The 16244-nt window shown below is 45.8% G+C and overlaps 1 protein-coding gene across 1 annotated transcript; it reads left to right on the forward strand.

Moving 5' to 3' along the window:
* The first annotated feature begins 665 nt into the window (after positions 1–665).
* Positions 666–15293, forward strand: LOC125516775. Its single transcript, XM_048682092.1, has 2 exons — positions 666–872; positions 13306–15293. The coding sequence occupies exons 1-2, from the start codon at positions 666–668 to the stop codon at positions 14593–14595; spliced, it is 1497 nt and encodes a 498-aa protein (XP_048538049.1). The 3' UTR covers positions 14596–15293.
* Positions 15294–16244: the final 951 nt, after the last annotated feature.

The raw sequence follows: 16244 nt of genomic DNA on the forward strand, positions 1-16244 counted from the left end.
GTGATCCCCTTAGTGGTGTCATGTGAACGTCGACTACATGACACTTCACCATATTTGGGCCTAAGGGAATGCATTGTGGAGTAGTAATTAGATGATGGGTTGCGAGAGTGACAGAAGCTTAAACACTAGTTTATGTGATATTCCGTAAGGGACCGATTGGATCCAAAAGTTTTGTGCTATGTTAGAATTTATTCTTAATATCTTAATACTTTTCTCGTAGTTACGGATGCTTGCGAGGGGGTTAATCATAAGTAGGAGGTTGGTTCAAGTAAGAATAACACCTAAGCATCGGTCCACCCACATATCTAAGGGTTAATTATCCTTTTGCCCTTAGTGGTGTCCATGTGCTCAGTTTTGCCCTCAGATGCGAATCGTGCTCAGTTTTGCCCCTAGTCCGTGCGCACCAACTCGTTCTGTGAACTCTGCCGTCTCTGTCAGGTCAACCTTTTGACTCGGCCCTTATAGGTGGGACTAGGCGACAGAGACGCCGTAGACGATCAGACCGTTGCACGCGTGGCTTGTGGGACCCAACAGAGAGCCCTTGAGCAGAGAGTCGTTGCGGGTGTGCTATATAAGCGGGTGACAGATAGCGGCAGTGACCACGGCGATAGAGAGCATGGTGGTGACCACGGAGAGAGAGAGAGCACGGCGGTGGGAAGCTAGCTATGGAGGGCGCGGCGGCGTTGAGATCCCCTTTGGCTTCGAGCTCCATTTCTTCCTCAAGCTCCCGCGCCACCTCGCGGATGCAGAGCCGGGCGCATGTGGACATGCCTATCTTTGTCTGTCCGCAGTGCTGGGAGGGCGTTGATCAGAGGGTTTCTCACACACCGAGGAACCAGAATCGTCTGTTCTACATGTGCAGCGAGAATGGGGTAAGAATCGGGGCAATTGCACCATTTTCGTGGTCGGGATCTTTGAGCAATGGGTTGATCTGTTTGGCGTTCATGCAGGTGACATGCTTCTTTTGTTGGAAATATGCCCTAGAGGCAATAATAAATAAGTTATTATTATATTTCCTTGTTCATGATAATCGTTTATTATCCATGCTAGAATTGTATTGATAGGAAACTCAGATACATGTGTGGATACATAGACAACACCATGTCCCTAGTAAGCCTCTAGTTGACTAGCTCGTTGATCAATAGATGGTTACGGTTTCCTGACCATGGACATTGGATGTCGTTGATAACGGGATCACATCATTAGGAGAATGATGTGATGGACAAGACCCAATCCTAAGCTTAGCTCAAAGATCGTGTAGTTCGTATGCTAAAGCTTTTCTAATGTCAAGTATCATTTCCTTAGACCATGAGATTGTGCAACTCCCGGATACCGTAGGAATGCTTTGGGTGTACCAAACGTCACAACGTAACTGGGTGACTATAAAGGTGCACTACAGGTATCTCCGAAAGTGTCTGTTGGGTTGGCACGAATCGAGACTGGGATTTGTCACTCCGTGTAAACGGAGAGGTATCTCTGGGCCCACTCGGTAGGACATCATCATAATGTGCACAATGTGATCAAGGAGTTGATCACGGGATGATGTGTTACGGAACGAGTAAAGAGACTTGCCGGTAACGAGATTGAACAAGGTATCGGATACCGACGATCGAATCTCGGGCAAGTATCGTACCGCTAGACAAAGGGAATTGTATACGGGATTGATTAATCCTTGACATCGTGGTTCATCCGATGAGATCATCGTGGAACATGTGGGAGCCAACATGGGTATCCAGATCCCGCTGTTGGTTATTGACCGGAGAACGTCTCGGTCATGTCTGCATGTCTCCCGAACCCGTAGGGTCTACACACTTAAGGTTCGGTGACGCTAGGGTTATAGAGATATTAGTATGCGGTAACCCGAAAGTTGTTCGGAGTCCCGGATGAGATCCCGGACTCACGAGGAGTTCCGGAATGGTCCGGAGGTAAAGAATTATATATAGGAAGTGCTATATTTCGGCCATCGGGACAAGTTTCGGGGTCACGGTATTGTACCGGGACCACCGGAAGGGTCCCGGGGGTCCACCGGGTGGGGCCACCTGCCCCGGGGAGGGCCACATGGGCTGTAGGGGGTGCGCCTTGGCCTATATGGGCCAAGGGCACCAGCCCCAAGAGGCCCATGCGCCAAGAGAAGAGAAAAAGGGGAGAGTCCTAAAAGGGGAAGGCACCTCCGAGGTGCCTTGGGGAGGATGGACTCCTCCCCCCCCTTGGCCGCACCCTTCCTTGGAGGAAGGGGCAAGGGCTGCGCCTCCCCCCTCTCCCTTGGCCCTATATATAGTGGGGAAAAGGAGGAGCAACCATACCTAGGGCCTGGCGCCTCCCTCTCCCTCCCGTGACACATCTCCCTCCTCCCGCAGCGCTTAGCGAAGCCCTGTTGGAATCCCGCTACTTCCACCACGCCGTCGTGCTGCTGGATCTCCATCAACCTCTCCTCCCCCCTTGCTGGATCAAGAAGGAGGAGACGTCGCTGCTCCGTACGTGTGTTGAACGCGGAGGTGCCGTCCGTTCGGCGCTAGGATCATCGGTGATTTGGATCACGACGAGTACGACTCCATCAACCCCGTTCTCTTGAATGCTTCCGCGCGCGATCTACAAGGGTATGTAGATCCACTCCTCCCTCGTTGCTAGATAACTTCATAGATTGATCTTGGTGACACGTAGGAAAATTTTAAATTATTTCTACGTTCCGCAACAGTGGCGTCATGAGCTAGGTCTATGCGTAGTTTCTATGCACGAGTAGAACACAAAGTAGTTGTGGGCGTTGATTTTGTTCAATATGCTTACCGTTACTAATCCAATCTTGATTCGGCGGCATCGTGGGATGAAGCGGCCCGGACCGACCTTACACGTACTCTTACGTGAGACTGGTTCCACCGACTGACATGCACTAGTTGCATAAGGTGGCTAGCGGGTGTCTGTCTCTCCCACTTTAATCGGATCGGATTCAATGAAAAGGGTCCTTATGAAGGGTAAATAGCAATTGGCATATCACGTTGTGGTTTTTCGTAGGTAAGAAACGTTCTTGCTAGAAACCCATAGCAGCCACGTAAAACATGCAAACAACAATTAGAGGACGTCTAACTTGTTTTTGCAGGGTGTGCTATGTGATGTGATATGGCCAAAAGGATGTGATGAATGATATATGTGATGTATGAGATTGATCATGTTCTTGTAATAGGTATCACGACTTGCATGTCGATGAGTATGACAACCGGCAGGAGCCATAGGAGTTGTCTTTATTTATTTATGACCTGCGTGTCAACTTAAACGTCATGTAATTACTTTACTTTATTGCTAAAGCGTTAGCCTTAGTAGTAGAAGTAATAGATGACGAGACAACTTCAAGAAGACACGATGATGGAGATCATGATGATGGAGATCATGGTGTCATGCCGGTGACAAGATGATCATGGAGCCCCAAGATGGAGATCAAAGGAGCTATATGATATTGGCCATATCATGTCACTACTATTTGATTGCATGTGATGTTTATCATGTTTTTGCATCTTGTTTACTTAGAACGACGGTAGTAAATAAGATGATCCCTCATTACAATTTCAAGAATGCGTTCTCCCCTAACTGTGCACCGTTGCTAAAGTTCGTCGTTTCGAAGCACCACGTGATGATCGGGTGTGATAGATCCTTACGTTCACATACAATGGGTGTAAGACAGTTTTACACATGCAAAACACTTAGGGTTAACTTGACGAGCCTAGCATGTGCATAGACATGGCCTCGGAACACAGAAGACCGAAAGGTCGAGCATGAGTCGTATGGTAGATACGATCAACATGAAGATGTTCACCGATGATGACTAGTCCGTCTCACGTGATGATCAGACACGGCCTAGTTGACTCGGATCATGTAATCACTTAGATGACTAGAGGGATGTCTATCTGAGTGAGAGTTCATAAGATGAACTTAATTATCCTGAACATAGTCAAAAGATCTTTGCAAATTATGTCATAGCTCGCGCTTCAGTTCTACTGTTTAGATATGTTCCTAGAGAAAATTTAGTTGAAAGTTGATAGTAGCAATTATGCGGACTAGGTCCGTAAACTGAGGATTGTCCTCATTGCTTCATAGAAGGCTTATGTCCTTAATGCACCGCTCAGTGTGCTAAACCTCGAAAGTTGTCTGTGGATGTTGCGAACATCTGACATACACATTTTGATAACTACGTGATAGTTCAGTTAAACGACTTAGAGTTGAGGCACCGAAGACGGTTTTGAAACATCGCGAAACATATGAGATGTTTCGAGGGCTGAAATTGGGATTTCAGGCTCGTGCCCACGTCAAGAGGTATAAGACCTCCGACGATTTTCTTAGCCTGCAAACTAAGGGAGAAAAGCTCAATTGTTGAGCTTGTGCTCAGATTGTCTGAGTACAACAATCGCTTGAATCAAGTGGGAGTTGATCTTCCAAATGAAATAGTGGTAGTTCTCCGAAGTCATTACCACCAACCTGCTAGAGCTTCGTGATGAACTATAATATATCAGGGACATATATGATGATCCTTGAGATATTCGCGATGTTTGACACCACAAAAGTAGAAATCAAGAAGGAGCATCAATTGTTGATGGTTGGTGAAACCACTAGTTCCAAGAAGGGCAAGGGCACAAAGGGATACTTCATGAAACGGCAATTCAGCTGCTGCTCTAGTGAAGAAACCCAAGGTTGAACCCAAACCCGAGACTGAGTGCTTCTGTAATAAGGGGAACAGCCACTGGAGCAGAATTACCCTAGATACTTGGTAGATGAGAAGGCTGGCAAGGTCGATAGAAGTATATTGGATATACATGGTGTTGATGTGTACTTTACTAGTACTCCTAGTAGCACCAGGGTATTAGATACCGGTTCGGTTGCTAAGTGTTAGTAACTCGAAATAAAAGCTACGGAATAAACGGAGACTAGCTAAAGGTGAGCTGACGATATGTGTTGGAAGTGTTCCCAATGTTGACATGATCAAGCATCGCACGCTCCCTCTACCATTGAGATTGGTGTTAAACCTAAATAATTGTTATTTGGTGTTTGCGTTGAGCATAGACATGATTGGATTACGTCTACCGCAATACGGTTACTCATTTAAGGAGAATAATGGTTACTCTGTTTATTTGAATAATACCTTCAATGGTCTTACACCTGAAATGAATGGTTTATTGAATCTCGATCGTAGTGTTACACATGTTCATGCCAAAAGATAGTAATGATAGTACCACCTACTTGTGGCACTGCCACGTAAGTCATATCGGTATAAAACGCATGAAGAAGCTCCATGTTGATGGATCTTTGGACTCACTCATTTTTGAAAGGATTCAGACATGCGAACCATGTTTGTTGGTAGATATGCATGAAGAAACTCTATGCAAATGGATCGTTTGGACTCACTTGGTTTTGAATCACTTGAGACATGCAAATCATACGACATGGGCAAGATGACTGAAAGCCTCGTTTTCAGTAAAATGGAACTAGAAAGCAACTTGTTGGAAGAAATACATTTTGATGTGTGCAGTCCAATGAGTGTTGAGGCGTGTAGTGGATATCGTTATGTTCTTACTTCACAGATGATTTGAGTAGATATTGAGTATATTTACTTGATGAATCACGCGTCTGAATTATTGAAAGGTTCAAGTAATTTCAGGGTGAAGTTGAAAGATCGTCGTGACAAGAGGATAAAATATCTATGATATGATCATAGAGATGAATATCTGAATTACGAGTTTGGCACAGAATTAAGACATTGTGGAAATTGTTTCACAACTAATACAGCCTGGAACACCATAGTGTGATGGTGTGTCCGAACATCATAACTGCACCCTATTGGATATGATGCATAACATGATGTCTCTTATCGAATTACCACGATAGTTTATGGGTTAGGCATTAGAGACAACCACATTCACTTTAAATAGGGCACCACGTAATTCCGATGAGATGACACCGTATGAACTATGGTTTAGGGAAACCTAAGCTGTCATTTCTTAAAAGTTTGGGGCTGCGACGCTTATGTGAAAAAGTTTCAGGCTGATAAGCTCGAACCCAAAGAGGATAAATGCATCTTCATAGGACACCCAGAACAGTTGGGTATACCTCCTGTCTCAGATTCGAAAGCAATAAGGGATTGTTTCTAGAATCGGGTCCTTTCTCGAGGAAAAGTTTCTCTCGAAAGAATTGAGTGGGAGGATGGTGGAGACTTGATGAGGTTATTGAACCGTCTCTTCAACTAGTGTGTGGCAGGGCATAGGAAGTTGTTCCTGTGGCGCCTACACCAATTGAAGTGGAAGCTTGTGATAGTGATCATGAAACTTCAGATCAAGTCACTACCAGACCTCGTGGGATGACAAGGATGCGTACTACTTCAGAGTGGTACGTAATCCTGTCTTGGAAGTCATGTTGCTAGACAACAATGAACCTACGAGCTATGGAGAAGCGATGGTGGGCCCGGATTCCGATAAATGGCTCGAGGCCATATAATCCGAGAGAGGATCCATGTATGAAAACAAAGTGTAGACTTTGGAAGAACTACTTGATGGTCGTAAGGCTCTTGAGTACAGATGGATTTTAAAAGGAAGACAGACAATGATGGTAAGTGTCACCATTAAGAAAGCTCGACTTGTCGTTAAGGTGTTTCCCGACAAGTTCAAGGAGTTGACTACGGTGAGACTTTCTCACTCGTAGAGATGCTAAGAGTCTGTTGGAATTATATTAGCGATTACTGCATTATTTATGAAATCTTGCAGATAGGATGTCAAAACATTGTTTCCTCGACGATTTTCTTGAGGAAAGGTTGTATATGATACAACCGGAAGGTTTTTGTCAATCCTGAAAGATGCTAATAAGTATGCAAAGCTCCAACAATCCTTCTAAGGACTGGAGTAAGCATCTCGGAGTTGGAATGTATGCTTTGATGATGATCAAAGATTTTGGGTTTATACAAAGTTTATGAGAAACTTGTATTTCCAAAGAAGTGAGTGGGAGCACTATAGAATTTCTGATGAGTATATGTTATGGATCAGAAATGATGTAGAATTTCTGGAAAGCATATAGGGTTATTTGGAAAGTGTTTTTCAATGGAAAGCCTGGATTAAGCTACTTGAACATTGAGCATCAAGATCTATAAGGATATATCAAAACGCTTAATGGTACTTTCAAATGAGCACATACCTTGACATAATCTTGAAGGTGTTCAAGATGGACCAGTCAAAGAAGGAGTTCTTGCCTGAGTTGTAAGGTATGAAGTTAAGACTTAAAGCTCGACCACGGCAGAATAGAGAGAAAGGACGAAGGTTGTCCCCTATGCTTAAGACGTAGGCTCTATAGTATGCTATGCTGTGTACCACACCTGAAGTGTGTCTTGCCTTGAGTCAGTCAAGGGGTACAAGAGTGATCCAAGAATGGATCACAGGACAGCGGTCAAAGTTATTCTTAGCAACTAGTGGACTAAGGAATTTTCTCGATTATGGAGGTGGCAAAAGAGTTCGTTGTAAAGGGTTACGTCGATGCAAGCTTAGCACCTATCCGGATAGCTCTGAGTAGAGATACCGGATACATATAATGGAGCAACAATTTAGAATAGCTCCAAGTAGAACAGTTATTTGGAAAAGCTCCAAATAGAACGTGGTAGCTGCATCTGGGAGATGACATAAAGATTTGTAAAGCACACACGGATCTGAAAGGTTTAGACCCGTTGACTAAAACCTCTCTCACAAGCAACATGATCAAACCCAGAACTCATTGAGTGTTAATCACATAGTGATGTGAACTAGATTATTGAATCTAGTAAACTCTTTGGATGTTGGTTACATGGCGATGTGACCTGTGAGTGTTAATCACATGACGATGTGAACTAGATTATTGACTCTAGTGCAAGTGGGAGACTGTTGGAAATATGCCCTAGAGGCAATAATAAATAAGTTATTATTATATTTCCTTGTTCATGATAATCGTTTATTATCCATGCTAGAATTGTATTGATAGGAAACTCAGCTACATGTGTGGATACATAGACAACACCATGTCCCTAGTAAGCCTCTAGTTGACTAGCTCGTTGATCAATAGATGGTTACGGTTTCCTTACCATGGACATTAGATGTCATTGATAACGGGATCACATCATTAGGAGAATGATGTGATGGAGAAGACCCAATCCTAATCTTAGCTCAAAGATCGTGTAGTTCGTATGCTAAAGCTTTTCTAATGTCAAGTATTATTTCCTTAGACCATGAGATTGTGCAACTCCCGGATACCGTAGGAATGCTTTGGGTGTACCAAACGTCACAACGTAACTGGGTGACTATAAAGGTGCACTATAGGTATCTCCGAAAGTGTCTGTTGGGTTGGCACGAATCGAGACTGGGATTTGTCACTCCGTGTAAACGGAGAGGTATCTCTGGGCCCACTCGGTAGGACATCATCATAATGTGCACAATGTGATCAAGGAGTTGATCACGGGATGATGTGTTACGGAACGAGTAAAGAGACTTACCGGTAACGAGATTGAACAAGGTATCGGGATACCGACGATCGAATCTCGGGCAAGTATCGTACCGCTAGACAAAGGGAATTGAATACGGGATTGATTAAGTCCTTGACATCGTGGTTGATCCGATGAGATCATCGTGGAACATGTGGGAGCCAACATGGGTATCCAGATCCCGCTGTTGGTTATTGACCGGAGAACGTCTCGGTCATGTCTGCATGTCTCCCGAACCCGTAGGGTCTACACACTTAAGGTTCGGTGACGCTAGGGTTATAGAGATATTAGTATGCGGTAACACGAAAGTTTTTCGGAGTCCCGGATGAGATCTCGGACATCACGAGGAGTTCCGGAATGGTCCGGAGGTAAAGAATTATATATAGGAAGTGCTATTTCGGCCATCGGGACAAGTTTCGGGGTCACCGGTATTGTACCGGGGCCACCGGAGGGGTTCCGGGGGTCGATCGGGAGGGTCCACTTCTTCCGGAGGACCTTATGGGATGTATGGAGAAGGGAACCAGCCCAAGTGGGCTGGGGCGCCACACCCCCTAGGGCCCATGCGCCTAGGGTTGGGGGAAACCCTAAGGGGGGGCGCCCCCTTGCTTGGGGGGCAAGCCCCCCTCCCCTTGGTCGCCGCCCCCCCTCTAGATCTCATCTAGAGGGGGCCGGCCCCCTTCCCCTTTCCCCTATAAATAGAGGGGTGAGGAGAGGGCTATAGAGAACATCCTAGGCGCAGCCCCTCCCCTCCCCAACACCTCTCCTCCTCCATAAGAGCTTGGCGAAGCCCTGCCGGAGTACTGCAGCTTCATCACCACCACGCCGTCGTGCTGCTGTTGGAGGCCTCTTCGTCAACCTCTCCCTCCTCCTTGCTGGATCAAGGCGTGGGAGACGTCCTCGCTCCGTACGTGTGTTGAACGCGAAGGTGCCGTCCGTTCGGCACTAGGATCTTCGGTGATTTGGATCACGTCGAGTACGACTCCATCAACCCCGTTCTCTTGAACGCTTCCGCTCGTGATCTACAAGGGTATGTAGATGCACTCCTCTCTCCCTCGTTGCTAGATGACTCCATAGATTGATCTTGGTGATGCTTAGAAAATTTTAAAATTCTGCTACGTTCCCCAACATCACAATCATAGTTGAGGTCGTTCACATCTTCGCTAGATCCAATCTGTATCTTATCTAGTTTGTTTTGAAAAGATGGAGGGAGAGAAAAAAAGAGAGAAAAAAAACAAGAGAAAAAAAGTTAGAGAAAAAAGAGAAAGAAAAAAGTGTGAGGAAAAACAAAAAGAGAAGAAAAAAATAAAATTCAGATTTATCTAGACTCAATCTCGTAGTTGAATTCGGATGGAATCTGTTTTGTGCACTGTTCAATAAAACAAGCATAACTTCCTCATATGAATTCCATTTTGGCTCCGCAAGTATTCAAATGAAAGTTAGAGACGAGCCGCATCTAATAGTTGCAGAGGCTAGTTCAATATTTGGCACCTCAAAATCGGCTTCTAAATAGGTCATTTTCCCTCCGAAGTTCACGAACACAGCTTATTCCAGTTTTTCAATCCAGTTTTAGAATTTTTTGACTCCTCATATCAACTCAGAATTGAGTGATTCCTTTTGCGTTTGAAAGCTTGAGTCAGTATCATTCTTGAAAAAAATATCAAAAAAATTGGCACAAATTTTTCCATAGGAAAGTTGGAGAGAAAGTTGTTAATATATGATGCTTGGCTGTTGTTTCACATCATTATCTTTACGGCTATTGTGATCTTCACTTATATTTTGCTGTCCAGAGCTAATTCATATCCTTTATTGATGCTAGTTGTGCTACGGCGTGACCTCATTAGTGTTCTAGGCTCGCGTCTCTAGTCCGGTCTAGCCTAGGACCAGCATAGTGCCGTCGTTGAGCGTTTATTCAATATTGCATCTCTGAATTGATTATTGCTAATCTTTTGCTACCATATATAGCCAACCCAGCTCCAAATATTTCTACACCGTGTATACGTACGTTCCCCTGGCAATCGCTTTACACAATCTTTGGAGTTATTTGACACCGCTGGTTGCCTGTCACCACCTGCCGCATGGTAAGAACTTGTAAGATATTGATATTTGCTTTACTGTAAGCACTTTACAACCACATCCTAGTAGTTCATAGGAACATTATTCTCGAATTCTCTTTCTTATTTCTACTAATCATGTCAGGTTCCGGAGATAGAAGTTCTTGGATGACGGACACGTCTTCACCATCACGAGAGTTGGGACAGCACACAAATACACATGGTCAGGTTATGTCTTTACCGTTATTTGAGGGTAGATTTAATCCTGCTATTTGTCTAGCTTGGAAGCTTGAAGTAGAACAAGTTTTTACTCATCATGATTTTTCTGAACTTGATAGAGTACGAGCTACCACTAGAGCATTTACTGGTTTTACTTCTGCTTGGTGGACTGTAGATTGTAAGAAAAACATTGATAACCAACCCACAACTTGGAAAGTTTTGAAAGCTGTAATGAGACAACAATTTTTTCCTCCTTACTACCATCGTGAATTGCTTCGCAAATTGGAACAATTAAAAGAAGGCAGTAAGACTATTCATGCTTACTACCAAGAGTTCAAATCTTATATGCATCACTGTGACATGGAAGAATCTGAGGATGATACAATGAATAGATTTTTTGATGGTTTGAACCATGATATCCGTGCAAGATTTCTGTATATTCCTCGTTGCATTACTGGTATGTATGTTCGTGCTTGTACCTTTGAGAGACAGATACAGGAGGATGCATTGGGTGACAACAACAACTACTATTCCAGTTCGTGCTCACCACCGCCGGTTGGTTCCTTCATCGTTGCACCTACTAGAGCAGCCCCACCTCGGATTGTGAGCGTGACATCATCTCAAGAGTATGGTACATTGTCAACGTCCGTACCTACATCAGTTACGTCTTTGCGACAAGGTAACAATAAAGGTATTGATGATATAACTTCACATGAGAATGATGCATGCCTAGTTAACTTGAATGCATCATGTGTTGAGTTACTTGTTGATTTGAGCACACCACCTATTTTAGAGAATCTTGTTACTGTCGTGAATGCGTCATGTGATCAAATAATTGACATACCAACAATTTTGAGTGCACCTATTGAATTAACTGTTGATGCAAAAGAACCAATGTTTAATCATTTTGATATGACCTCTAATCTTGGTGATGATTCTATATCCAATGAATTATTGCGTGTTTTCTTATTGAAGCATGTTGTAGCATGTAAATTTGATGCAAGTAAGGTTTATTCACCAATGTTGGAATGGTTTAATGATGAACATTGTCAATCCTTTGAGAGCTTCACTTATATGTGCAAACTGAGTTGCAATATTTTCGTGCCTTCTACTTCTTGTGATAATACGGCTTCAGATTTTACAAACTATGAAAATTACTCATGTATACATGTGTCATTTGTGCAAAAACCAAGGGAAGTAAAAATGGATGACATATACATGTACAACATGTACGCCTTGTCTCTTTTGTTAGCCACATTTCAGATTAAGCAACGCCGATGACGGCTTTGTTTTCAAGAAGGGGAGGATAATGAGGACATGACTACCTTGGATATGACCAAAAATATTGCATACATGTATATTTGTGAGGTGATTTCTAATGCAAACTATGCAATAATTTATTTATGTCATCCAGAACAAAAATATTTCACACACTTTTGTGTTTTGTCTAATTGCAGGTGTATGAGACATTTGTCCAATCCACATATGAAGATAAGGGAAAAGGAGAAATTAGGTTCTGTTCAAAAATTCCTCTCACGTCACTTTTGGGCCAAGAGAAGATAGAGTCCAAGTCTTTCACGTTCTGAATTCAGACTCGGACTGTACAGACATACCTGACTCAAAACGTCAACAACTTTTTCATACGGACTCCGAATTGGGTGATTATTTTTTTGTTGGAAAATAGATTTCATGCTCTTTCCAACCCAATTGGAATCACCTTCAAATTCGTCCTGAGCATTGAGATATCGATGAAACAATCTAACGCTGCAGCAGAATCCGAGTCAAACAACAAGTCCAAAGGTGTTGCATCACCTCCACTTGGGCCCATGAGCCTTGTACGACGTAGGGTTAGTTTTAGGCTGCCTTGGGACGTCCTCCCACCTCCTTGGACGCCACCCCTTGCTCCTATATAAGTAGCTTTTTTCTGAGGATTTGTTTAGTTAAAAGTTAGCCATTGCAACTTCGTGTACTTTGTTTGTGTCCAACGACCAGACCAAGACCGCTTTCGGATCCCCACCTTTATCAATACTTCATCTATATTCGCAATATTCAGATTGCTTTATCATATTGTTGCTCATTCTTCGATTGCCTGCAGGAATAGACCTTCGTGGTCAGGCTGACCGTGTTTCCGGCATCGTCGGTAACCTCAGGAGATTGGTTTAGCGATTACTAAGGCGCAACGTCGTGCACGTTTGTAGTCGGATCGTCAAAGTCGTCTCCACTAAATCGATAGTTATCATCTCATCGAAAGATCGGAACCCTTGCCTCTATCACTGTATAAGTTGCAACTCCACCAAAGGAGAATTTTGCTTCCTACAACAATCACCCAAAAAATTGAAATATGCTACACTATTGATTTGACAGCGAGCTACATATATCAGTTGCAAGTCCAGCAAAGGAGAAATTTGTTAATAATGTTTTCCGAGTTATAAGCAAGGATACAAACTATCTTATATATATCCGCATTCTTGCCTAACAAAGGCATGATAACACAAAGATCAAAATTGTCCCAAGACTGACAGCAACGCAAGCTCACAAAGCCGCCGCCAACAGAAAAGATAGGGCTGGGAGTGGAACCTCGATGCAGACCGATGTCGACAGATAGTACGGCGGCGGCTGGATTCTCCGGACCGGCAGATCACGCCGCCGCCGGCGCAGCTGCCGGACGACCTGATCCACTACAGCATCCTCGCCCGCCTCCCCTTCCGGCTGCTCCTCCGCCTCGCCCCCGTCTGCAAGGCGTGGCGCCGCCTCATCCTCCACGACCCCGTCTTCGCCCGCGTGCAGGCGCAGTGCCCCTCGCCGGCCTCCGGCGTCCTCGCCCGCTTCCACCAGGGCCGGCTCGAGGTCCTCACCCCCGGGGCCGCGGCCGCCGCCGTCGCCCCGCCGGACGCCGGCCTGTCCTTCTTCCCCGTCGTCGGCGCGCACCGGCAGCACCTCCGGCTCTGCTCTACCACGAGCGGCCTTCTTCTGGTCACCACCGGCAGCACCTTCTGGGTCGTCAACCCAGCGACGCGCGCGTTCCGCACCGTCCCCTACTCCGGCGAGGGCGCCTTCAGGGCGTGCCTCGCGTACGACCCGGCGACGGCGCACAAGGAAAGCTACCACCTCGTCGTCCCCGCCCGGGCAAACATGGAGCTGTGGAGGTTCTGGATCTTCTCCTTCTCGTCGCTCTCGCGCGGGTGGCGCGCGTCGTGGGCGACCGTGCTGATGCCGCCGTACGGCGGTGTGCAGCCCAAGGCTTTACACCTCGGCGGGCTCTCGTACTGGCTTTGCGGCCGGGGCGACGTGCTCTGGTACAACTACGGCGCCGACGCGGCGGGAAAGCTGCTACCGCCGCCGCCGCCGCCGCCGCCGCACGGGAGGAAGAGGCCGTCCTCCCTGGTCGACGGAGGAGGGTTCATGGAGGGCAGCAGAGAGCTGGTGGCGTGGCACGGGCGGATCGGGATGGTGTCGGCGAGCCCCGCCCTGCTGGCCGTGTGGGCGCTGTCATCGTCACCCTCGGCCTCGGGCAATGTGTCGTCGCCGGCGCGGTGGGAGATGGTGCACCGGAGGAGCTGGGACGATATCCCTGGCATGGCGCCCCCCGCGTCGCGCTTCCTGTGGTCGGTGGTGCCGGCGGGAGTGGACGTCGGCGCGGAGGAGGTCTTGGGCCTGGCGGTGCGGATCGGGTTCACGCAGCGCCGCCGAGTGGGTGGCGGAGTTGACAACGAGAATGTGTGGCGTCGCGAGGTGTTGCGGTACGACATGCGTACCGACGCCACGACCACGGTGGCGGAGCTGGTCGGGAAGGAGAAGCACGACGACTTCGTGGTCTTCGGCTACCACTCCAGCATGGCGTCATTGTACTAGCAGCTAATTAAAAGCTCTCCGTCTCAAGGTTTTTTCTGATAGTAATTTGATGGAACTCGATCATCGCAGGTACCGATAGTATTCTGGATATTTCACTTTTCAGCTATCTATCTACCTCTTCGTTTCTAAATATACAAGGCTTTTTAAAGATTTCAATACGGACTACAAACGAATGTATATAGACATATTTTAGAGTGTAATTCACTCATTCTGCTTTGTATGTAGTCTATATTGAAATATCTAAAAAAAGACTTATATTTAGGAACAGATGGAGTATTGTATTATCAAAACAAAATGGTTTATTTGAATCTTTGAAAATCCTAGCTATTCATAGCATGATTTTGTGCAATCTCAAAGAGGAAGCGGTTATTTTCAGGGGATAGGGAGATGTTTACTTTTGCTACCAATTTCTATAAGAAATTTTTGGTCCTGCAGAATCTAATGTACATTTTTTTTGCGGGATAAGATGTACATGTTTACTTAGGACCTGAGAGTTATTAGATACAGTTTTGCTAAATCACATCTAGATGTGTCATAAGTATTGCATATCTAAGTCCTAAGTCATTGATCTTACATGGAGATTCGTGTGGATATTTTCTTTTTTTCTTTTTATTTCCTTCTTATACTTGATTGAGTGACTTAGATGTGCAATAACTAGATGATCATCCTGGAATTAAGTAGTACTGCCATTTTTCAATTATAGCATAAGAAGGCTGCTAGCCTGATGGTTTTGCTAGTGAATTTTATCTGCGGTTTTGGCCATTCGTTTATGGGGATTTGTATTTTTTTAGTTCTATATATCATGGTAGGCTTGATCTTGTTAGGTTGAACTATGGTTTGTTAACTTTGTTGCTAATTAAGGGTACACGAGGTGATAAAAATCAGATATTTAGGTTGCATTGCTTTCTTAATACCTTTTTGAAAATCTTTACAAAAGTTATTAATAATAGATCTATTACTCTAACTGATAAGATTATTTCTTCTCTTCAAACATATTCCACAAAAGGGTAGGTTTATTTAAGATGGGTTAATCATACTCCATTAACAATTTAATGAGGTGGTTAGAAAGAAAAGAGATGATTCAAGCCAATGAGATTGTACTTGAATGGGGAGGGGGAGGGGGGACCGCTTCTCCCCACAAACGTCCTCCACACTCGCCGCCGATGAAAGGTGGCGTCGGGCGAAGCTCGGTCGGCGGCGGGGCTCGTCCTACCCACCCACACACCCCCCCCCCCCCCCCCCCCCCCTGGCGAGCGGCGGAAGCGCGAGGCATGGCAGAGCAGCGGGGGTGCGGCGATGGCGAGGCGCTCAGCGGGGCGGTGGTGTGGAACGACCTTCAGGCCGTGGTGTGTGGCAAAGGCGTAGCGCCGGTGTCGGACAGGCACAGGGGCGGCAACGTGAATGCGAATCGAACGCTAACCTGACGTTGGGGGTGAGGCTTTGGCCTCCCTTGGTCGGGTGGCGACGAGGCGCTCGGCGCCTCCATTGGCTACCTTCGGCGCGGATCCGTCAAGCAGAGGGCTTGGTCATGGCAGGGATCTCATGCGCCCTACCATGATCCGGTTCGATCTCGTGCGATGGATGCACTAGTTGGCGATGTGGTCACAATAGCTCGGGCGGCGGCGGTTGGCGTTCCGTGGCGGGACACG

Source organism: Triticum urartu, chromosome 6 (assembly GCF_003073215.2).
Source record: "Triticum urartu cultivar G1812 chromosome 6, Tu2.1, whole genome shotgun sequence".
Lineage (NCBI taxonomy): Eukaryota > Viridiplantae > Streptophyta > Magnoliopsida > Poales > Poaceae > Triticum > Triticum urartu.

What these genes read in the sequence shown, in the direction of transcription:
- LOC125516775 (XM_048682092.1), top strand. Translation starts at nt 666, where the DNA reads ATGGAGGGCGCGGCGGCGTTGAGATCCCCTTTGGCTTCGAGCTCCATT. An exon ending in ACATGTGCAGCGAGAATGGG is followed by an intron (nt 873 to 13,305) that starts GTAAGAATCGGG and finishes CAGAAAAGATAG; the next exon opens with GGCTGGGAGTGGAACCTCGA.